The sequence below is a fragment of the Nymphalis io genome, chromosome 13 (genome assembly GCF_905147045.1).
Source record: "Nymphalis io chromosome 13, ilAglIoxx1.1, whole genome shotgun sequence".
NCBI classification, from domain to species: domain Eukaryota; kingdom Metazoa; phylum Arthropoda; class Insecta; order Lepidoptera; family Nymphalidae; genus Nymphalis; species Nymphalis io.
In genome coordinates, this window is record NC_065900.1 from 10,811,311 (window position 1) to 10,837,754 (window position 26,444).

The following is a 26,444-nucleotide window of genomic DNA, read 5'->3' on the forward strand; positions in this document are numbered from 1 at the left end:
CGGTATATAGCTAGAGTTGATTTCTTAACGAGAAAGCTCGTCTGATAAGATGTCATGCTTACGATAAAAATATTTTATATATTCTATTGAACGACTTCAAAAAAGGAGGAAGTGAAATATAGCTCAATTTTTGATAATATTAATTCCCTTTAATATATATGTACATATATATATTAAATAAATTCTTTTTCTATCGGCTCACTTTTTTCATCTATTATTTTACTATTACAGTTATCTTTACAAAGAACAAAAAAGGCAATGAATTGGCTTTAATAAATGGATACACTTATTCGAAAGATAAAAGAAGCATTAGAACCGAGATCTGGAGATGTACGAGAGGAAGGCATTGCAAGGCTCGGTTTAGGCTCGTGGGAAAGTTGGTCAGACACTTTTATTCGACACATGACCACTCAGCCCCTAAGATTTTTAAGTTAGACTATTTCAAATAATAAGGTTTAAAAGACCCTTTCTCTGTTCCTTTTTTCCAGATTTTAATAAATTTTCGGTCTCGGCAGTTCTCGTATCAGAATTATTTATTTCCGTATCGTTAAAAGATTTTTACAGCCAATAAGCAAGTATAAGGATTCTACGTTGAATAAAGATTTTGGTTCATACGTTGACTTTTACTGACAACATAGGTACTATAAAATTATGAGATATTTGATTACCTATTGATAGTTTTTCATAGTTAGTTTGTTTTTGCAAACTCATGATGATCGGGTTCGGTCTCTCGCAAGTATTTTACAATTTGAAAAATATTACGAAACCATAACTAACAATTGTATAACAAAACGAGTGAATTTTGGCCAAGATGGATAATCGCAAAGACGAGCCAACTGCGCAGGAAATAGTGCACGAGTGTGTGCGTAAACACAGGTGCATGCTCATAATCCGTTGGGACGGCAATCCAAGCAAGCGTCTTAGGACACTTATAAAACTATATGTGTTATCTGAGCCACGGGAGTGTATTGCCTGCTTCCTAACATCGGAAGGGTACTGAGGATTACAGGATAGAAAAAAGAAGTTTTATTGGTCTAAACTATGATTTGAACCTGGGACTGCAACCGTGTAAGCCGCCTATCTAATAACTACACTACGAGGCATTACAAGTGAAACGAGGTAGTAAAGTTTTTATTTTATTTGAAAAACAAACAGTATAGGATTACATTGAATTAAACAATACCTAAAACACCAAAGTTTGCGCATAAAGATAGATTTTTTTCTATTTTTCGTTACATAAAGATTTACTGCAACATGTCTATAATAGTCATAAGTTCTTGCGTGAGTTTCGATTCAAGTGACCTTCACGGCGGCCGCTGACGCGGCATCGTCGTCGCGAACGTGCACTATGAACTACACTACTACACGTGCGCTAAGCTTAGCTATTGCCAATTCCGTGACGACATGACGACCATTATTTCTTAAATTTATTTATAATATTGTCCAATACACTTATCTACTACAATCTACTAAAGCTTTCGTTTCAATTTTAATTTTCATTTCTAATTAAATTTTTGGTAAAAACTGCTGTTTGTTTTGTTCACCAGCAGTTAACGATTTTTATAATATGTAACAAACTGTCCATTAATGAAAAAAGATAAAGTAAATGAAGGTAAACCTTCTATTCATTTATTTTCATTATTAAGTATAAACGGAAAGTAAGAATTGTTCGATAATAATTTATTTTTTGCAGTACATTGGGTGACGAAAACATCAGGTACAAAGCTGGCGATCATCAACGGTTTCACGTACTACTGTGGTATTAAAAGCAAGAAGACGAGCTCTTGGCGATGCACTAAGGGCGGGAACTGCAAGGCTCGGTTCACATTACAAGATGAAACAAATCAAATTTCCCGCGTCGAGCTGCTACACAATCACACTCCGCCACATTTCGTTATACGGAATGGTGTTTATTTGAAAATTTCTGACAAATAAATTAATAAACACTTTACATTCTTTTGGCACGGAGCCAAACGCGTCTTTGTAAATATCTGTCATGAGCCAGTATCGAACCCGCGATTAACTTTAATACTGAGCTTAACAATCATAATATACTCGTATAGTAAAAGTGCACTACAGTAGTGCAGTTAAATAAGTTTTATTTAAAAAAAATTTTTTGCTTGAATTGTTGAGTGTGTTTCTGTGTGCTTTAGGATGATTTATGGATTAAAGATCTGTATCATATATTTTTCATTCATTTCTTTGAGCAATTTTTATCAATAATGATTAATAATGCCTTGAAATTCCAGTTACTATATACGAGAATCGATTAGTTTTGCTTACGAATAAAGGATTACTATCCGTTGTACACAATTCTATTATCCGTAATTCGTAACCAAAACGAATCGGCTTTGAATATATTAACAGGGCTTAAACTTGTTAATATTGACATTACCAAACGCTTATAATTTTCATTCATCTTAATAAAAATTAGCTTTCTTACTATACCTTCTTATGAGTTTATTTTATCAATTATGTTTTTATCCTATCATATTCATCTGCAATTAACTGAGTGGATTCTGGTTCTGAAAAAACGATTTTTTTTATTTTCAGTACAATTCGTAATGAAAGACACTGGAGTACACCTTGCAATCTTCAATGGGTTTACATATTATTGTGGATTCAAGAACACGAGGATGAGTTCCTGGCGGTGCACTAAGGGCGGCACTTGTAAAGCTAAGTTCAGCATAGTTAACGATAACAAAGAGATGATACGAACTGTACTTGAACATAATCATAAACCGCCAAAATACGTAGTACGTAATGGTGTTTATTTGAAAATTTAGTCCAAGTGCTTTGATTATTCTATTTATATATTTTTTAAACTAGCCTAAGTAATATGATTATTTTATTTATATACATTTATTGTACCCAAACAATTGTGTGGTGTAAAAGGTGGTCTTAATTCCATCTAGGCATTCTGTCTACTTTTTGAATTAGGCTAATTATCACTATGAAGACAAATGCTTAAAAGACATGTTAACACAACACAATAATATAAAAAAATTTATGTATTACATATTGAAACTTTTAAATTAAACAATGAAACATACGTGTTTGTTTTAGTATTTAAATATTTCGGTAAATAAATGTAATTAGACATACATATCTATGTAATAAAGCTAGACGAAAGATACCTAATGAAGAAATAAAAACACAGAAAAATAATATTGAAAACTGATGTTTTATTAATTACTTTGAAAACTTATGTTTAGTTATGAATATTTATCAATACATTTGTGAATTAATCACTAACCGCTCCATATATTGTTACTTTATTTGAAATCACTTGTTATATACGGCATAAATAAGGCTAATTATATTTATTATCTACAAGAAACAGTACAAGGATCTATTGTGTAGTGGTAAAATTCAACACACAGACATGCGAGCTGCCTACCTACAAGATGAATAACGTAATGGAGCTTATACTTATAAAAACTTATTTATTTTTATTTATAAAACTTTATTCACCAAATAATTGAGGTTGATACAAAGACGGATTTAATAACAGAAGGCATTCTCTCCTAGTCAACCTTTAGGCTAATCAGAAATACGCGAAGGCTGTAATAGAACTAAAAATAACATTAGAATAAAGTAAAAAACGTAAAAAAATACTATAAAAATAGGGATAAAGGTATGGTAAAAATAAATGCCAAATAGAAATGTTTAAAAGTGAGCTTCGATGGACCCTTTCATATGTCTACAGTGAGTTAGCAGAAGTTGATTTTAAGTGAAATTACACTTCACGTAAAATGAGGTTTAATATTAACTACAAAATAGATCCACTTCACTTTTATTAAGTAAGCAGATCTAATCAGATCTGCTTACTTAATAAATTAATTCAATCCACTGACATAATCATGTCAGTGGATTGAATTAAGTAACAATATTAAGAAAGATTGTCAAATGAAAAATGCAGTTTTTTTTATCAACTCATTAACTACTCCCAATAGTCCTACAACCCCTAGAACTGTATCACAATATCACAACACAATATTTGTCTCTTTCTCTCTTCAATAATTTATTGATTCTATTATGTAATGATGAATAATATGATGAACTTACTCTTTTTTAATGCAGTGCAATGGGTAAAGAAGGATAACGGTAAACCGCTCGCTATAATCGATCGATACACGTATTATTTAAGGATATTGAACAAGAAGACCAGCCATTGGTGTTGCACTAAAGGTGGCAATTGCAAAGCCAAATTCAAACTCGACAATAACACGAAAAGGTTCATTGACCCGATACTCATTCACGACCACCAGCCGCCAATGTTTTTAATAAAAGATGGTGTTTACTTGAAATTGTGACTATATTATTATAGTTGAGAATAATTTTAAATTACGTTAATAATAATTTTAAATTGAATAAATAATATATTTATAGATGATTTGTTATTTCTATTACCCAATCCTTTTTTTCTCGCTGGAAAAACGGTGTGTGCGGCTTGCCGACGCTGAAGGCCCCGGAGTACCGATCCCATGTCGCCCCCTCGAAAACACGGAGTGTCTTTTCAAGGAGGCGTTTCGGGATCGCTCGCGCATACTACCGTGACTACTTTAACCTTACCTAAATACAATAATATCAACTCTTTTTCCTTAATCACGCAAACATAACAAGGGATTTAAACGGGTAGTGGTTCTAGATGCTATATCAAGCATCAGCTATCTTTGGACAAAAATACCATTCTTCCAGCCCAGATTCATTTTAAGAGATGGAGAACAGCGACCGTGGCGAATACTGAACCTGTGTAACCTCCTGCTTCAAATTATATCTTTGTATCACAACCTTCGGCTTTGAATGATGAAAAAAATGTACACTACGTCTCTATCGGTGTCAGTGGTTTTGTGTGAAAAAACTGGAAGTATATCTTAATTATATATTACAATTCTACAATTATTGGCAGAGGTGGTTAATATATATCTAAACAGTAACTTATGTTGTGTTTAGTTATGCGTTAAGTTTTTTATCCCATTAAAAACATAAATGTAAATTGAGAGCCAAGTTCAATATATATATATTCACGTGAAGACCTTAAAATCGACCGGCTGTCATCAATTTGGATTGCCGATTCTTAGATTATAGGCACTGTAAGTAGGTGTTCCTTATAGAATTAATTAATTGAAAAATTATAATAAAATGTTGAAAAATTTCTAGTTTCTGATTTATTCCTTTGTATTATAATTATCTATCTGGATACTAAATTTGAACTTTCTAGGTCATCTGGAAGTGTGTTAGAATTTTGATCTATAGGTCAGTGAGCGATAAAAATGACGATTTTTGGACGTTAATATCTAAACAACCGTCTTATGTGTATTTATGAAATTTGGAGCACATTGGTATCTCGCAAGTCTCAATATATGAGCCAAATTTGATAAGTTTATGTGAAATAGTTTTTGAGTTAGTTGGGGGTCAAAAGTGGCCCCAAATGGTTCGTGTAATGTTACACACGGTGTTGCTCGCCAGTTCTGTTAACTTAAACTTGGCTTGACACACTACCGCGTCTAGATAAGTAATATTAATTATCTGTTTAATTTTAATTATTTTGTTAGAAATAAAATAATTCTTTATATGTTTTTTTATATCGGATCATTAAGTATCGTTATTCGTTATAAGTTACAAGGGGTCTATAGCAAAACGCTATATAGCGCACCCCAGTAAAGCTCCCAGTAGCCAGGATTTCTTGGACGTCTTCAGCAATCACTGTCATATTTCCATTCACACAAAACCTTAATGATCTTCATCTACATCCAAATCTTTCTCATAAATCACTCTATCTATTGGTGTAAACCGTATGCCAGATTTCTTATACGGTTTGGTAGCTTTTGAGCTTATCGCGTTCAGACAGACAAACAGGCAGATGCGGCGGAGGAATATTGTATATAGCGATATTTCCGTGTATGCATCTATACTAACCGTAACTCCGTAACAGCCTGTGAAAGTCCCGCTGCTGGGCTAAAGGCCTACTCCTCTTTTTGAGGAGAAGGTTTGGAGCTTATTCCACCACGCTGCTCCAATGCGGGTTGGTGGAATACACATGTGGCAGAATTCAGTAAAATTAGACACATGCAGGTTTCCTCACGATATTTTCCTTTACCGTAAAGCACGAGATGAATTATAATCACAAATTAAGCACATGAAAATTCAGTGGTGCTTGGGTTTGAACCCACGATCATCGGTTAAGATTCACGCGTTCTTATCACTGGGCCATCTCGACTTTTGTCATACTAACAAGGCCATGTCTATACTAACATATATTATAAATGTAAAAGTAACTCTGTCTGACTGTTAAGCTTTCACAACTAAACCAAAGAACCGATTTTGATGAAATTTGGTATTAAGAATTCTTGAACTCCAAGGAAGGACATACTTTTTTACCTAACATCTGCCCCCTTCCCTTTCTTTAAAATGCGGGCGAAGTCGCAGGCGGAAACTAGTTATCATATAAATCATAGTTAATCTCTTATACACAATTTTGATGTGGAACTTTTTTAGGGGCAATAGGACTTAAATCTCCAGGTCAACGTTTAGTAAACGTGTGTAGGTGTGATTTTTAGAACTGAAACGTATCTTTCGAAATGGAGTTTCGCTTCTATCACGTTATCTGAGTCGATAGTGGCTATGTAAATGTTTAGCGGCGGATATTAATTAATATATTTGTTTTCAGTAAAATGGGTTATTAAAGAAACTGGTAAGGAGCTCGCAATTGTCAACGGTTTCACGTTCTATAAACATAAGACGATGCAACGTACGAATACATGGAGCTGCACTCGCGGCTCCCCCTGCTGTGCGAGGATCATAGTCACTAATGATAACACGAGGATGATAACGAAGAAGTACTTAATACATAACCATAAACCACCCAATTTTGTTATTGAAGATGGATTGTATATTCGTATTTAAGAATTTTACTGAACCTTTCATTTTTTTTTCTAGTATGGATTCAATCAGTTCCTAATAACATTATATTTTGTCTATGATATCGTTTAATTCATTGTAAGATATCTTTTTTTTCAGATCCTGTGACAATATTTTATTCCTGGAACAAGGTAATTGTTACAGGAATTAAATATTTCTTTAAATATATCTTATGGCCCATATACCAAACATTAAATCCATCCAATTTCGCGTGACGTGTACAGATAGACAGGCAATACTTTAAACAATTACAATTATATGATTTGTTTATTGATACTAGTATTCGTATTTAATGAATTTAACAAATATTTTATATACAGACAGTTTTTACTATTTTTATTATACATAGCTACTGAAATCTCTTATCATTCGAAATAGTCGTTTCTGTGATTACTTATCAAACATTGCCTCATTTGTTTTCAGTTTGTCCATTAATAATTAGAGGCAATTACTTTGTATTAATAGAAAAGAAAAATTTAAATATATATAATAAATACATTTATTTACTCTGTCCCACAGACATTACAGAATACATAATGTTTACTTTTTTTGTATCTTAATAATATTTACAGTTGCATGGGTAGGAGCGCAAACTAGGTTGACTTTTTTTCGCTGTAAAAACGCGTTATGCGTTTCCCCCACGGGAACAGGGGGGGGGGGGGTATGTGCGGCTGACCGGTTTTCAAGGTGCCGAGTGCGCCCCGAGTGCCACGGGATCGCTTTCGTATAGTAACAAGACGATAAATATTAAATGTGAATAATTTTATTCAAAACGTAACAACTAGTTCGTAGTTATTATATGTCTGCGTCACATTCCAAAATAGAAAATTATTTTGAACAAAATCTTATTTTTTACTCCGAAGCTAAATAATTAGTTTATTATACTTTTTATATTGAAAGTAAATTATTTTTTTAAATAAATTTAACGATATTATGATATTTTTCGAAAGTTGAACGTGAGGAATTAAAATTAAATAAACTTATAACGGATGTTTAAATTATAAGACTTTGGAATACAATATTGTAGTTAGTAGTGTTAATGTGATGTATTTTTTCATAGTTTAGTAGATATTGTTGTATAGGATATGCCAAGGATATGCCTATGGGTGATTAAAATTGAGATTTACGACAAAATATAAGTAATTAGAGAGAAACCTATTTTTCTTTAGTGATAATTATTTTTGTTTGTGTGTAAGCATGTTACGCGATATCTTCGCCGAATGTGAGATTTTGATGATTCCCATTTCCTTCATTAAGGATTTCGTACCTAAAGGGCTTGCAATTGTAGTATACTATAACACACACATATATATATATATATTAAATATGTATGTATGTATACGTATACATACCTTTATTTAGCATAGAACTTTAATCGAACCTGATATATTAATATACGCTTTGTAAACGTTAATGCCTCGTTGAACCAAAGATATATAAGGAGTTTTAATAAATAGTTAACGTACATATAGTACATAAGAATAAAAATCTAATAAATGTGGCAAAAATATATTTAGCAAGTACTACAAACTAAAAGCTACTTGTCATTTCTTAATCCGCGACTTAAAATAGTTCTAGCTCTGCTTAAAATAGTTCAATAAATCTTATAATATATATAAAAGAACAAGATCTCATTATGTATAAGTATACAACATGTGTGTATATGATGATAGCGTTTTGAAAACGTATAAGAGCGAGGTCCTCGGTCAGTGCTGGCGCCGCCCGTTCGTAGTATTCGATCTGTTTATTCGCAATGTATTCGCAGAGGATTACGCGTTTGCAATATTCGGAAACGCCAGAGATTTCAACGAAAAAACACAACTGCCTTGACTACTATATATACTATATAATACTGATTACTTTCTTTGACTTTCTTACTCCTAAGACCCTTACGTTGGAAACGAAATCATATACTTTTTTTTTTTTATAGAATAGGAAGGCGGACGAGCATATGGGCCACCTGATGGTAAGTGGTCACCAACGCTCTTAGACATTGGCATTGTAAGAAATGTCAACCATCGCTTACATATCCAATGCGCCACCAACCTTGGGAACTAAGATTTTATGTCCCTTGTGCCTGTAATTACACGGGCTCACTCACCCTTCAAACCGGAACACAACAATATCAAGTATTGCTGTTTTGCGGTAGAATATCTGATGAGTGGGTGGTACCTACCCAGACGAGCTTGCACAAAGCCCTACCACCAGTACCATCTACTACGGCTATTTCCGAGATCGCTCTAATCACGTTCACCAATCGCTAGTGTAATAAGACTTTATATATAAATAACAACACATTTATGTACATTCAGCAATTTAAAACGTGTCAGTTTTGTGAAAAAATATTATCAACTCGATGTTCTACACATGTAAATGTATTTTTGGAAATTAAAACCTTCAAATTTGCTTATGAGTATTAATTATTCTAGAATAAATCTAGATTTATTATTAAAAATTGTCGTGAACTGCAGGAGAAATTCGTTTTTTTTTTCTTTATGTTTTTTTTTGTATATGAACAAAATAATTCGATAAATCTCTTAAAAATACGGACGCTTTCACTTTTGGATGATTGTTTTTAAATCTCAGTCTAAAAGATGGATTAGGTAGGTACGTACCGTACTGAAAAAGTAAATAATGTTAGATCAAATTGCATATGATTGTTGTGAATCCGCTTTTCAAACTTCTTTTTTTAAAATTATCATAAGAAGAGCTATTTGCGCTACTAATCGTCTTCGTTTCTCAACCCTTGTGTTTGAAGGTCGTTGCTTTTTGACTATATTCTAACGAGCAAATTATTTTTAGTAATGACAGTGGTAAAGTCGCGGTACACTGGCAAGGAAATCGTTATCCTGGATGACTACACGTACTATTGCAAGAAAATGTGCAAGAATAGGAACTGGTCGCATTGGTACTGTTCCACGAACAATTCCAAGGGCTGCAACGCGAAGTTGAAACTAGATGACAATTTCGATGTTATGGAAATAGCCGACCAACATAACCATCCGCCATCCAAGTACCGGATACACGACGGCCTCTATGTGAAGTTATGATGACACCAGTCTCTGAGTTTAGTTTTTTTTTGTTTTTGTTATAGTGATTAGTAAACCTTTAATATATTAATAAACGTTAGATTTTAAATATTATTTCATTGAACTTAAGTTAAGTCATTACAATTACTTTATACACGACTTTTTATGTAATTGAAGCTCTGTAAGAAAACATTATTTTTTATAGTTAGGTATACAAATGATACCTTAAAGTAAATTAGTAATAAACAGTGCAAGGGTTCACCTTTCCATCGATTTGGAATCGATGGTATCTTTTATAAAAAAACAGAATCGAAATTAAGTGTAAAATATAAACATACATGACCAAAGAAAGAAGTCATTAAACCCTCTTAAGGACCAGAGAATATATTATTAATACAATAAATACATAGAGTGTAGTTAGAAACGGAACGAACCTTTTAATAAAATATATTCAAATATCAATAAACAAATTTTAATACTAATAAATATTATATTTACAGATGTACAATTAATTCCTCTTCCTAGCGGACGGTATTTATTGCGAATAAATAGCTTTACGTTTTCAACTAACAGCCGAGAGATATCCGGGCTCACCACGTGGTACTGCTCCAAGAGAATCAGCAGGAAATGTCCGGCCAGGGTTAGAATGTACGGCACGAAAATGATAAGGAGTGTTGGTCATCATTCGCACACTCCATGTAACTAATAAACACTTCAGAAATGTCATGTTTTTCTTTTATTTATTTTTTGTAAACAATATCAGATTATGGCTCAAATTTACAAATGAATGTTAAAACTTTTTATTTGGGTTTACCTTTTGTCGCATTGAGTCATGGTAGGTAGGGGGTACATATGCAGTGGCATTTGTTAGAACTTTTACAAACCACTGAGTAATCTCGACTCATAAAATCTGTTATTGTAATAAGTAGAAGATATGATAACAAAAAAATTATAGATTTTGGTCCTATTTGTGCAGAGGCCAGATTGATTATAATACTTTTATAAATAGCTTTATATATTTTGTAAATACATATGTCATCAGGCTGCTTACCTAACGTGCTATCAATGCGACCAACTAACGAAGCCTTATTAGGAATTTTATTAAAGTTTATATTTTTATAAATGACATGTACATATGATATTTTAGAGACTATTATAAAAACTAAAACTCTTTCTTACTAGCTTTAGGGCTAAAAATATAGGTAAACATCAGAATATAATTAATAAAATATATAATACCTTATTTATACCAAAAAAGCTTTGCGCACTTGCATTAAGGTTTTTTCCAACAACAATTGTATAACCCTTCAGCTCAATGGGATGCGTAAGCGCATATAATACGAACAAAGAGTAAAATATTTAAGTTAAAATATATAAACATAAGACTTTCCATTTGGTACTTCTCTTGTATTGCGTTTTGATATATTATAATACATTTTTATTATTTCAAGGTTACGAATTTATACCGCTGCGGGAAGATCGGTATTTACTTCGTGTTGGCAAGAATACCTTTTCAAGTAATTATGGTAACTTGATGGGAAGGAGCGTGTGGTACTGTTCGCGACGAAAGAGGAAGAACTGCAAAGTGTCCGTGAAAATGTTCGATGGCGCCATTCTGGATATATCTGGAAGTCATACACACAATTGAAGCTAAAATGAAAATGTAATAAGCGACAATTACTCTTAACTTTTAAAGTTTATTTGTATAGCCATAGAAATTGATGAAATTAACTAAAATATTATGTGAATTGATATTTTATTGCATGTTGTTAATAATAGTAAAACTTCGATAAATGTTGAAATAGAGAATTTTAAATTATACTAAAAAACATTGTCATCTAGATGATATAAAAGATGTTCGCTATGTACTTATATATATTTCATTATGTATGTGATTTAATTACGTGTTGTGGCTATTTATCGGAGCTTCTCATGCAATGTAGAATAAACAAAACTGATTATAAAAAGCCGTAGTTCTTATTTTGTTGTTTTCTTTATATATTTTTTTTAAATAAATGCAATTGAAAGGCAAACGGGCAAATGTGCCACCTGTTGTTCACCTCTACAGTACAGTTTTACTACTAAATAAGTATATAGCTTTCCTTATAGTAACAAAACATTGCCAACCACGGAATCTACAATGTTACGTCATAAATTGTGTTTGTAATTAGACAGGCTAATTGACTCTTAAGCCGTAACATAATTAAATTACAATTTTATTAATTGATGGGTATGTGGTACCACAAAGCCCTACCGCTATTTTATTTAATAAATATTGAAATAATTCTTAAAACATCATTCGTAAGTAGTCTCGATACATTTTAATTTATTTGTTTTTACAAAGAAAAATATCGTTTAATTTGTTAAATTTTCAGGCGAGATAGTTAGTTGTAAACAGTAATGGAAAAGAACAATTAATTTATAATGGTAATAAGTTCTATAATCGCTTGAGGTCGGGGGCAAGATACGGTGGTGCTGTACGAATAAACGGTGTACAGCCATTTGATACACCATAGGCTCGGAAATCGTTATGGTTCGAGATACACATTCATATTACCCATCGTTATTTTTAATTAATTGAAATTGGACAGTAAGGAGTTATCATGACTTAAACTGGAATATTTGTATAATATCCGTTATGCACTTCACGTTATAAAAGCAATTCACGTCGAAATACGACACAGATAGCTAGCTTATTATAAAAATGAATATGTTTGGTAGTGATGTTAAGGTTGTTTACTTAATTTACTTTTAAAATGAGTCAATTATTAGATAAATTACGAAATTATATTGTCTCACTGTTTTGTCTCCAAAATGTATTAAAAATAATATGAAAAAATATTTGTATTTTATTTCTTTGTACCTTTGATTTATAATTTAATTAATAAATAGTAATTATAATAATTATATATATACATAAATAGTTAAAAGTATGAATACATTGCAATATGATATAAATAATTATATTTGTAATCATTTATGTCATACTATAAATGTGACAAATGCATGATTAGTATATAAGTTATTATCCTTTATATAACACGATTTTATATAATGGAAAATTATTTCAGCGTATTTTTTCCAAGCGACGAATGGAAGGACACAAATGGTTTACAAGAACATGAAGTTCTACCAACAACCTGAGGGCAAGGACAGGATCCGATGGAGATGCACTAAGCGTGGATGCAGGGCTTTCTATTTCACAATCAACGGAGCTATAGTCAGATCTCAAGAGTTTCATAACCATGACGGAAATAAATATCTCGACTTCGACCAGGTTGCTTCGAAATACCGAATTATATAATAAATGGTTTATATATTAGATGCGTTCGCTTATATCAAGGGCTATCCCTAAATACGTAACGCACATTTTTAATGTTTTAATGTCCTCAGTACTATCGCGCTACTTGGCTTTCTTCTTAAATTTACGATAAAAAATCTCAGCTTTACAAGCAGTATTGAAGTCTCTTGCAACGAATCTACGTCAGTTCAACATAAAGTCGCAATAAACACGATATATTCATTTTGAATATATCGTTTTTTTTTAACAACTTTCTATTAGTAATTTAAAAATAAGCTTTTAAGGATCGCTGATTCGATTATTTTATTAGAAATTAAATATTAAAAATAAAGAGTCTAAATCAATGCAATTGGCGACCTTAAGCTTTATTTCCTGTTTATTTATTTTTTTATATTCATAGAAACTCTTAAGAATGTCTCTCTACTCTTAAGAATGAAAGTGCATTGGCTCCACTATTATTGTTATTACCCTTTTAAAATACATCTGTCGCTTTATTTAATATTTTAAGGCTTTACCTAAAAATTTATTAGTTAAACAAGCTGTGTCTTCTACTTTCGAATGTCAAATCTATGTCGAAGGAAAGATAGATATCAGTATTCAACGAAACACCCGCTGATAATTATCGGTGTTGTAAGTTCCTCTTTAAAAATTTGATAAATTGCGAATATGATCCAAGTCAGCTAGAAAATGTAGTGGTTTTGTCTTCTCCGCGCTTGTAGGTTGTAGATTGTCAATTGTCTTAGTCCGTGTCCAGTTACGTGTTAATTTTCCCGTGTAAGATTAATTTATTTTCTTATAATTAAACGTACGTAACGTTCGTACACTACGAACGATTTAGATAATATTTACCTCCCTTTGTTTAATTACGTCATAACCGTGGCTAAGTGTCATTTATCGTTGCGAACGTATTTAATGGATAATATCCCAGAAGAGTAGTAAATATTAGATTTGTATAATTAAGGCAGACCCTAATAGAATACTGGGAATAATATTTGATATAGATAAAAATCTCTAATAGAAAGTTATTATCTAACATAAATTATATGTACAGTCATAGGAATACTTGACTTCTTTAACCCTATATTAATATTTAGTTTAAATTTAGTAATTTGTTATTTTAAAGTATTTATGATCTGATATCATTTGCGTTATAAGATCACGTGAACGTACCTTGAATTATTGGATTTTAATTTATATATCGTGTGAATTAAAAATGTAACTATAATAAGAATATAAATAGAATATGTGTAAAACTAGTTGTTTTCTTTGTATATATATGTAGTGCTTTTGTTTTGAAAAAAAAAATACCGTTAGCAAACCAGTAATCATCGATTAGTATTAAAAAAATGATGGTATTGCTTATGATTCGTTTTCATTGACTAAATATTTATATAATAAATGTCCGTTAACAGTGAGCTATGTGACTCGCTTAAACTTACTTTTAACTAATTGATAACATTACGAAATTATATAGTCTCAAATTATTTCTTACAAAAACCTTCAAAATTCATGTAAAACTCATGTAAAAAATATTTCGAATTAAATTTCAAATAACTTATTCAAGCTACGCATAATATTATAATTAGGAAAGTCATGAGCAATTACCTCGATAATTCAACGGTTTTTTAGAGCGTCTTAATAATTTGTCATTACATGGTTTAGTTTTTGAGGAACATTTGCGATAACAACATCTTAATACAAATGAATGTTGCTATATCTGCTTTAGACTAATTTCATCTGTCATATTGATCATCAATTTATATAAATTACGATGAAAGTTAGCATATATATTACTATACTTCATTATTATGGAGAAAGTTATTATTATTAACCAATTTGTTGTAACTCGACGCTGGCTTCGACCGATCGATCGCCTTTTCAATTGGCACATACACTGGCAACGTCACTCATGTTTTCCAATTATGTTATAATCGATATATAACTTTTCAGTTTTACTCTTACAGTGAAATTGATTCAAACTCGTCGTGGGTTTATGCTGCTTCTTCGTAACAATTACTCGTTTACAAGAAATTGTGTAACGAAAAGAAAAATAAGGTGGCGATGTTCTGTTCGAAGATGTTCAGCCAGGATTCATACGGTCGATGGAAAGATTGTTTTGGCCTGTGAAAATCATAACCATCCGCCCAGGAATAAAGACAAGATGTATCATGCTAAATTGAACTCTAAGTGACTTAAGAAAATATTTATCTGGTTTTAATTATATATTTAAGAATTTCTAAATAAAGACCATGAGAGACGCGAAGCGTAACTTCTAGTTCATTTTGTAGAAATCGATAAGTACATAAATCATGTATGTTAAATGAAATATGACAATATACGTATGTGGTTAGTTGGCGAGATGGCGAAAGACTCTGTCATTTTATTTAATTACCTAATAATTTTCTCGAGAAATTTTAGCCTTTTGCTAAAGAAACAATCGACCAAGTTTCATTTTACAAACAACTTTTTGCCAAAGTATAAATTATATTTTTGTCCTGGTACAAACTGCAGGTTCTGTAAATAATCATTTGACAAACAAATGTAACAGATTTTTTTTTTATGAAATATTATTTGACAAGTTAGATCAAAAAATATTTATAAAATAAACTTGAAAATGGAGCATATTTGTTTTTTTTCATACTTAGATGTTTGTCACCAAAACGGTTTATAAAACCTTATTTCCAAAATGATCATTTGTCATACGTTTTTTGTCAAATATTAAACTATATTTCTTTATATTTTAAACTAATTACATATGTCATCATTATAAAAATGAAATTTTGTTACAGAAAGTGCGGAAGTATTCTTTCAGACGATAAAAGGCAGGCGATTTTTGTTTATAAATGAATGCAAATTTCGCCACAATGGTGTCCAAGGATGCAAGGTCAGGTGGCGATGTGCTACCCACGAAAGGTTCCGATGCAAGGCGAAGGTGCATACAATTGAGGACCAGATTGTATTTATTTATAATGAACACATCACAGAAGAATGCTCTTCACTTACCCTTCAAACCAGAACATAACAACAATAAGTATTACTATTTAGCAGTAGAATATCTGATGAGTTTGAGACACCTGCCCAGACGGGCTTGCACAAAGCCCTGTCACAAAGTAAAGTAAGTTATGTTTCTCTTTGAATTGTGATTGAGTGAGCTAGTATATTAAAGTAACATTTCAGATCCCGCATGGGTCCACATTGACCATGTAAGAAATGGTCTGATACTTTCTACAGTGCTTACATGGATAGGTGACTTATGCCTTCCGTTTAAGAACCCCTTTTTGCATTTATCATATCGATCTCGTAATTTCGCCTCTCTATTATAATTTATAGTATCCAAAACATTTCTATAAATAAGATGTAGCGTCTGATTATAATAATAATAATAAATAACTTTATTCACCAAAAAGAAACAAAGACATAAAAATTAAGGTACAAAACCATAAAAAAAGAGTTAACAATATCATAATTTGGTGAAAAGGTCGTAGTCTCAGCTAGGCTGCTTTTCAGTCTACGCCTTGTACATATGCTGCCAACACAAACGCTACGTTCAGTGCAGTAAAAGTTTATGCATATCATATAGTATATCCATGCGAATTTAAATCAATGTTATGGTAATATACGTAATTATCATAATATACTACTGATTTGACAAATGTTTGCATGAATATTCTTTTTCTTAATCCAAAGGTCACCTATATTTGCTTAAGCTGCGTTGTGTAAATGATGTTTAGTAGTAATTCGTTTTATGATTTCAAACTGTCCGTGTATCTTTGTTTTATGAAATAAAAATATAAACATAAAACGTTGTCTTCATTACCACTGTGACGAATGTTTATTTGTTAATGTTAAAAGTCAAAGACATAATCTTTATTCAATAACAAAGCTTCACACATCCTTATTGACTGTCAAAAATCTAGCACCGGTTTGGAAAGATACACTTTAAACCCGAGAACAACGGTCGAAAGAAACTACGCAATTACAAATACGGATAATCTGTTAGGTCGATGTTTGTGGTTAGCGGTTCTTATACGGTCAAAATTGAATAACTTTTGACTATGTTTATTTAACACTTATACATTTTTGTGATTTCATTAACAAATATTTTATTTTATTCAATCGTAAGTCTTAATCAGTTAAATATGATTTACTCTTATTTATTTTATTTAGATATTACTATAATATTGAAAAAGTGAATGTAAAGGTACTTGATCTATATATTTCTATAAAAAATGTTTTTTTATGTTTGTCTATACCTTATAATATATACGTTTCTAAACCATTCATCCGATTATGATGAAACTTTGGTGAGCTGTTCTGCGCAAATTCGAGAAGGTGCCCAGCCCAAAAAAACACTTGTTCGTTGTATGTTTGTCCTTCAATATAAACGTTCCATGTAAAGACCCTTATTCTACCTTTGCCGGAACGCGCAGCTAGTTCTATAAAATCAATATAAATAAAGTAATTTGGTTAAACAAATAAAAAAATGTGTTTCTTAATATATTTTTTTATATATTTTTAGATGACAAGTGTACTTTCATTTTATCGAAACGAGGCAGAGAGATGATCAAAGTAGGTGATTACACGTTTTGTAAGAAAAAGGAAACGAATTATAAGACAAGATGGGTTTGTTCTACTCATAACAACAAAGGATGCTGTGCTCTCATTCACACTATAGACAATGAAATAGTTAAATTTAATAATAACCATAACCACTCGCCATGACTGGGCTTACTATGGGGGAGACCACGCTATGAAACTACAAGAAACTTTAAGATCTGTTATTTGTCATTGTATCTAATTTTTGTAATTTTGTATACCCTTACTAACAAGCATCGAATGGTTTTTGTATATTAACATTTTTTGTCATCTTCTTTCAAATGTCAATTTCCTGATAACAGAGAGAAAGATATCGATGTGTGATATTATAGCATGTTATTATTCATCTGCGTCTTAGAAAACGAACGTCTTTAGAAAGACCGTAACATTGTAAACTCTTGCACTCCGTTGTGTACATGAAAGTATGTGTAGACACTTCTATCAATACGAATTCTTTTCTAGCGAACAAGATGTTTAATGATATTACTAATTCTAGATAAATGGTTTACAATCAAAAATGTTATTGATAACACAACTAGAAACTTTTCGGAATCGGAACAGTAAAATATGATTACATATATTACTACACACACATATTACACACTACACTACTCTAACTACAGTACCATTAACAGCCTGTTAATGTCCCACTGCTGGGCTAAGGCCTCCTCTCCCTTTTGAGGAGAAGGTTTGGAGCTTATTCCACTACGCTGCTCCAATGCTGGTTGGTAGAATAAACATGTATTTGACGAGCCGGTTGGCGTGGTTGGTAGAACACTTGCCTTTCACGCCGAAGGTTGTGGGTTCGATTGCCACCCAGGACAGACATTTGTGTGCATGAACATGTCTGTTTGTCCTGAGTCTGGGTGTAATTATCTATATAAGTATGTATTTACAAAAGAAAAGTAGTATATGTAGTATATCAGTTGTCTGGTTTCCATAGCACAAGCTTTATACAAGCTTAATTTGGGATCAGATGGCCGTGTGTGGAAAATTTCCCAGGATATTATTATTATTATTATTACATGTAGCATGAATATGAATAATATAATAGCAATTTCAATGAAATAAGACACATGCAAGTTTCCTCACGATGTTTTCCTTCACCGTCACTCTAACTACACACATTACTAACAGGAATTTTGTCGTTAAACAAACTCAACTTTTATCTAGTAATATGATAAACAAAGAAAAGTGTCAGCAGGAGTCTTATCATTTGTGGTTTAGCGCATTGTCTAGCTTAAAACAGATAATTTTAAAAGTAATGTTGAGTATAGTAAAATATTCGAAATATTTTTACAAAAACACATTTCAACAGGCTTTAATTCATTGATGTTTTTCAAAATTATAAGTCTTGCCATCCGTGTTATGTATTGTCTTTATATACAGTGATAAAACGTCTCTAATTGAATAATAAACTATTTTATAAAAAACATTACGTCAGTTTAATACCCAACCAAACAGCTAATATTCAATAAAATAATCATAAGTAATATCTAATATTCAATTTCTACTCCATAGTAAAGTATGTGACGTCACGACGTGGAAAGATTCTTCTTAGTATTGATGGGTTTACGTTCTGCGAAAAGAGTGTGTCTGGTCCAAGGAAGAGGTGGGTGTGCTCGACCCACAACCACAAACAGTGTCGCGCTGTTGTACACACATACGAAGACCAGATCTTGAAGATGAACAATGTACATTGGCATCGTCAATAAATAACCATTAACTCAATCAAAAGAGAATTATTTATTATTATTTTAAGTCTTATATACATAATATATTGAGCCACAGGACATGCAAATGATCTTAAAACATCAATATGCTTACATAATTATTGACATTAATTTAAAAACTTTTGGCTTTGCTTATAAACGTTGTTTAGCGGGTGATTAAACAATACTCTGTCTTCTTCTTATAAATTTCGAATGAATAATGACATAAAGAGAGAAATCAATGTTTAACTGAACAGTCACTTCAAAATTTATAAGTGAGACAAACTATGTTATTAATATAAATATTTACAACGATGTCCAAATATAATTTCTACAAAATCTGCATATTACAATGTCAATCATTATGTTTGTGATATTATAAAAAAATAGATACAGTCTTGATATTAAAAATAATGCAACTGAAACAAGCTAAAATTCTACTCCATAGTGAAATACGTGACATCGCGTCGAGGAAAAGCGCTTCTAAGTATCAATGGATTTACATTCTGTGCCCAAAGTACATCCGGTGGGAAGACGAGATGGGTTTGTTCGACACACAATCACAAACATTGTCGTGCCGTTGTACACACATACGAGGATCAGATCTTGAAGCTAAACAACGACCACTACCATCAATAGGATCCCTAGAGAGAGAAGAGCTGACTTTGGATATATCAAAATGGAGTAGGATACATTATATATTAATCGAGTTTTGAATGCGATCATAACTTTTTTATGTAACCCGAGATGTCTGACTGGCAGCTGGCTCTCATATGTCGACTGCACAAGTTTCTTCCGCTTCTCCTATTTTCTCTTATATTTGTTTGGCTGACTTTATTTTTGTTCTGTAATATTGCGAACAATAATAAAATAGGACCATGGACCACAATGTACATAACATTGTTGTTAGAGTGGAGACCACGCTTAGGCAAACGTAGTGTAGGACGCCCTGTGACAAGATGGACCGACGATTTAAAAAAGGTGGCAGGTACGGGATGGATGCGGACTGCTCAAGATCGGGATGGTTGGCGTTCTATGGGGGAGGTTTTCGTCCAGCAATGGACGGAACAAGGGTGAAAAAAAATGTACATTGTTACGATCGTTTCACTTTTGTTGAATTGATGTAGTATTATCCTTGTTAGAGAATGTGTCGACCGAGTAAAAGCTGAGTAACATATTAATGTATGACATTTTTTTTTTGTCCAAAGTTTTGTATATATATAAATTCAATACGAACCTAAAGTTCAAACTTAGTCACATAGATTAACTTGCGCAATCATTCTTGTATTTTAAATTTGGTATGCCTTTGGAATCAATTATAATTGAAATACAATATGACGCAGGTAAACCAAATTACTATTTTTTTAATGTATTGTAACGATTAACTTATTATTTTATCTTAAATTAATAACTAAACCGAATTCCTACAAATAATAACATGTTTTACGTATAATAATTGACGAGAATCTTGTATTTTTCATAAATATTTTTGTATTTTGTGGAAATTCAATAATATCTAATCGATAATAATAATTAAATACAACACTTAAATTAAATTCTAATATTTTTTTGTTTTATTTACGATAGTGTATACACGGACGTTCAGGCCAAAAGTACCAGACCTGTTTTTTAACTGAATATATTGTCAGTACTTATATTTAAGTAAGATATTTAAGTGTTATAAGTAAAATTTTAATGACAGTAAATACAACGTTTCTATAGATAACGTTTGAGTTTCTGAAAAAGGTTTGACTTCTATACTATTTGTAGTACCTGTATACCGCACGTGCTTTAATTAGTTTCATTAAAATAAACATATATTAATTGTCTTTTAATAATAAAAAAACCTTAAAATATATACTTTCATTGTTTTCTTCGATGTCTTATTTAGTCCTAACGAAATAATTTTTAATGCATATTTTATTAACAAATAGTATTGTGTTTTCAGTGTTATGCGAATTTGTCGAGTCAAGGAAGACTGGGAGAATGATGATCAAAGCTGAAGGTTATCTGTTCAGTAAGAGAAAGTCATTGAGCAAGTATAAGCAACGTTGGATATGCGCGACGCACGTGTTCAGAGGCTGCACTGCCAGCATCTACACTATTGATGATCAAATTGTTAATTTAAGAAATTATCACAATCACTAAAGGAATATTGTGGATTTTGGTATACGGTTATAAGTAATATAAACGTTTCTAAGCGGCTTTTTATGAACACTAATTTTGCCTTTTCTGTTATTATTGATTTGACATTTGAAAGAAGAAGACACAGCATTGCTTAACTCATCACCCGCTAAACAACATTTATAGGTTAAGTCTATATAAAGCTGTATTCATAGAAGTTAGTCTTCAATTCTTCATATATATGATCGTTTGTGTGTTTTAAAGTGTTCGTGTAATTTATAAACGACTGAAGTCATATTCACACACAGAAATACTAGGTTACTAATTTTATGGACCAAATTGACTTATTTTCACAATATATGTCGGTTTACAGAAACAACCTGTTAATGTCCCACTGCTGGGCTAAGGCCTCCTTTCCCTTTTGAGAAGCATGTTTAGAGCTTCTTCCACCACGCTGGTCCAATGCGGGTTGATAGAATACACATAGGCCATAATTTCAATGAAATTAGACACATGCAAGTTTCCGCACGATGTTTTCCTTCACCGTCAAGCACGAGATGAATTATAAACAGAAATTAAGCACATAAAAATTCAATGGTCAAGTATCCATCCGGGTTTGAACCCACGATTATTGGTTAAGTTTCACGCGTTCTAACGACTAGGCTATCTCGGCTTTTTTATATATCGGTTTAACAATTAAAAAAATCTCTAAGCCCAATAGATGGCGCTGTGTCGAGTTCATGGCCATTAGATCAATTTAAATATCACTTAGATATAAATAAATTAAAGATATATGTGGTGTTATTATTTATAAGAAATATTGTCTAGTCATTCCGTGTCACTTGTTACAAAGTTCACCTGATACGGAAAGTACCAAAAAACGTTATTATATTGTTTGTTTTAATAATAATAAGAAATGTTTATAACCGATAATAAAAGTACAAGAAAGTATAACATCAATTTATATTTGAATAATATTATTGTTTCTTTTATATAATATATTTTATCTACAGTTATTTAAGTATGAAATTAAATCAATTTATTGAAACGTCATATTATTTTATAAATACTTGTTAAGATAAGCTATGCTGTATAAGAACTCAAGAACTCATTTCATATCTTACTCGTGAAATGTCGATAACCGACTTGTACGTATACGCTATATTGATTGTGTCATTTAAATAATACTTATACTGAAATGCGACTAAAATTATAAGGGAGAACATATATATATATATATATATATATATGGGAGTTTTACAGTTTATATGTATTGATTTAAAACTAAACCATTTCAATAGCTACCAAATGAAAAAAAAAAAGAAAATTCGATTAACAAACAGGAGAAAAGAGACCTGACCTGTTTTGTTTTTCTTCTTCTTCTTCTCGAGTGCCACTCCGACTAGCGAAGGTTGGCAGTCAGCTTTAAATACTCCTTCTTATTCTTCGTGAAGCGAAAGAGTTCGGCAGCATTCGCGATTCCCGTCCATTCACGGATGTTGCACAACCAAGACTATTTTCTGCGCCCAACAGCTCTCCTTCCGGCAACTTTTCCCATCATAATCAGTTGCAAAAGTTCATATCTTTCATGCCTAAGCACGTGTCCGAGATATGCAACTTTTCTCTTCTTGACAGTCTCCAAAAGTTGCCGTTTTTGGTTGACGCGTGGCAGATCTTCCACGTTCGAGACCTTTTGAGTCCAACTAATGGCCAACATACGTCTATAAGCCCACATCTCGAAAGCTTCTATACGTTTTTTGAGGTCTTCTTTAATTGTCCACGCCTCGCATCCGTAAAGAAGTATAGGCCAGATGTAACAATGTAGGAGTCGTATGCGCACAGAGATCTTAAGTCTGCGATTGCAGAGTAATTTTTTAACGTGCAGAAGGCACTTCGAGCTATTTCGATGCGAGTCTTTACCTCCTGTTCACAGCTCCAGGTGTCATTGAGCCATGTCCCCAGATATTTGTATTTGCGCACCCTCTCAATTTTTTGGCCTGCTACAATGATAGCAATGTCATCGAAGCTATGTTTAGATAATACCGTCAGCGTATCTGATGTTGTTTATATACCGGCCATTTATTTTGACTCCACATTCTTGGCCTTCAATTGCTTCTGCTATTATTTTTTCCGAGTACAAATTAAATAGTGTGGGTGATAATGTCGGACTCCTCTCTTTATTTCTACCTCATCAGTCTCCTCATTGTCAACTCGTACAGTGGCCTTCTGGTTCCAATACAGATTCTGGATAATACGTACATCTTTGTCATCTAAGCCGATATCATGTAATATTGCAATTAGACGGGCGTGCAGTAGTCTGTCAAAGGCTTTTTCGTAATCGATGAAACAAAGGAAAACGTCTTGTTGCATGTCTCTGCATTTTTGTACCAGAACCTGCATTGCAAAAAGAGCCTCTCTTGTCCCCACTCCTATTCGAAAGCCAAACTGACTATCTGCGAGATGTTCGTGGATAAGTGGCCAGAGTCGTATACTAAGTTAAAGAATTTAACCAGGTAGTCAATATTTTCGTCTTCAATAAGTTTGAGTACATCTTTTTTTTATCGTGGGGAAATCCTCATGGATACCCTCCATATCTGATGATACATGGAGGGTTATCTCGGACTCTTACCGACTAAAACCACCACGGTTCCAGCGATCCACACTTGGCGAAGTTGTGGGTACGCTTGAGCATTCTTCCGCGTCTCCACCTGTGGCTGTTCTTTTTGTCAAACCCTTCGATGTTAAATACCCCTGTTGGGATGTGCCGGTTATGCTCATATATTTCTCGACCTGGGGAACCTTTACTTTAAGCAATGAACTCCCGCTTTTCATTGCCCGGAGGATCTCTTTATGGAGGTAAATAGTTGGCGTTGCGATGCCGTCTATACCCTGTTCTCCTTCGGCGCATCGGATCTGCGAGTGCATCTTTCTCCCTTTCTCTCTTCGCCGCCTCCTTTTGCTTCATGACACTATCGCAAAAGGTTATCATCGCCTTCCAGGATTTTTCGCTCTCTAGCATGGACTTTACCACAGCTGGTAGCGATAAATCTTCTTCTACAGCTGCAATCAAGTAGCGTCTCGATTCCTCCCATGCAGGACACTTGTAAAGTATGTGTCGCTGTGTCCTCCTGCGCTCCGCAAGCATGGAAAATTGCAGTTGGTTCCCTTCCAGCGATTTTCCACAGATATCTCCCGTAACATCCGTGTCCTGAGAGAATCTGCTAAATGGAAAGTCAGTGGAGAACGTTGCCTTTTACACCATTTGAGCAGGACCGGTCGAATCGCCTCTATTGTAGCGTGGCCTGCAGTGGGCTCCGCCAGTCTCTATTCCCACTTTCGAATAAGTATCGAAAGTTACGTCACGGCTAGAACTTCCGCCTCCAAATCCCAAGGTGGAGAACCAGCGAGAACGCATGCTGCCTCAAAAGATATTGTTCGGTATCCTCTGATGGTTCTCGTAGCCATGATTCGCTGTGGTCGCCTTATCAGTACTTTACTTTTGTTATTAAGAGCGTTGACCCAAATGGGAGCCCCGTACAGTGCAATCGATTTGATCACCGCGGTATAGAGGCGACGGCATCCATCGTTTGGACCAGCGACGTTTGGGAGCAGGCGTCCAAGTGCATTTGCTGTGGCCACCAATCAAGGACACAATTGTCGGAAGTGATCCAGAAATTGCCATCGACTATCAAGAACGAGGCCTAAATATCTAAGAGTCGATCCGACTTCGATGGCAACTCCTGCGACTGTAATACTAGCGCCTTGTGGAGGCTTTCGTCGGGGACGATGGAAGCAGATCGCTCTGGATTTAGACTAGACCTCTAGTCCTAAATTTCGAATTCTCTCTACCACCTGAGCCACTCCGTTAGTAGCAAGAATAGCGGCCGGTCTAAAATCGCCTCCTCGGGCTGTCACGAGGGTATCGTCAGCATAGCAGACCAGGTTTACACCTTGTGTCGCCTCTCAAAACCCAATCGTATCCAAGGTTCCATAGAAGTGGGCCAAGAACAGAGCCCTGGGGGACACCACAAGATAGCTTACGTGGACTCCATCCTCCTTGTCCTTTATACGACACTGTTCGATCTGTGAGGTAGGAGTCAATCAAACGGCGTAGATAGAAAGGTACTCGTTTATACCTTAATGCTTCTCTAACACCAGCCCATGGCAAGGTGTTGAATGCATTGGCTATGTCCAAGGACACAGCCAAACAGACATCACCCTGTGCTATTGCTTGTTCAGCGTCAGACTTGACCCGCATGATTGCGTCCAGCGTCGATCGTCCTCTCCGAAAACCGATTTGATTATCGGAGAGTCCGGGGCCAACTGTACTTAAGTGCTCGACGACACGGGAAGCTACAATTCGTTCAAAAAGCTTGCCTACCTCGTCAAGTAGCACGATAGGACGATATGCAGATGGGCTATCGTCCGGCCGTCCATCCTTACGAAGTAGGACTAACTGACCCTCCTTCCATGCAGGACGAAAAAATACACCTGAGCTTCGTTGCAAATGCTTTGAACCAGGACGTTGAGCCAGATTCGGCCTGAGATCCCATCCGGTCCAGGTGCTGCATTTTTGGAACGCAGACTTAACACAGCTGCTTCAAGCTCATCTTGAGTAACCATCGGCACCAAGGCCTCTACATTTTCTTCTATGTGAGGCGTCGACATAAAAGTGGGAGAGTAGTAGTTTGAGTACCTCTATGTGAACATTATCCGGCCCGGTTGATTTTCCCGTTTTAGCTTTTTTAAGAGCGTTTG

General features: G+C 33.6%; 1 protein-coding gene across 17 annotated transcripts in view; it reads left to right on the top strand.

Moving 5' to 3' along the window:
• The window catches only part of LOC126772691 (modifier of mdg4), a 227,170-nt gene that overhangs the window by 156,743 nt on the left and 43,983 nt on the right, over positions 1 to 26,444 (top strand). The window contains exons 5-6 of one of the 17 annotated variants that reach the window (XM_050493148.1): positions 1,694 to 1,906; positions 2,554 to 2,801. The exons of 11 other annotated variants lie outside the window; for them this stretch is intronic. In XM_050493148.1, the coding sequence (XP_050349105.1) occupies positions 1,694 to 1,906; positions 2,554 to 2,786 (446 nt within the window). In that variant the 3' untranslated portion in view covers positions 2,787 to 2,801. Of the gene's footprint in view, positions 1 to 1,693; positions 1,907 to 2,553; positions 2,802 to 4,083; positions 4,392 to 9,726; positions 9,990 to 13,024; positions 13,273 to 16,043; positions 16,292 to 26,444 lie in introns of those variants that run through there. 5 more of the 17 variants (XM_050493189.1, XM_050493181.1, XM_050493166.1 and 2 more) reach the window with 5 other exon arrangements.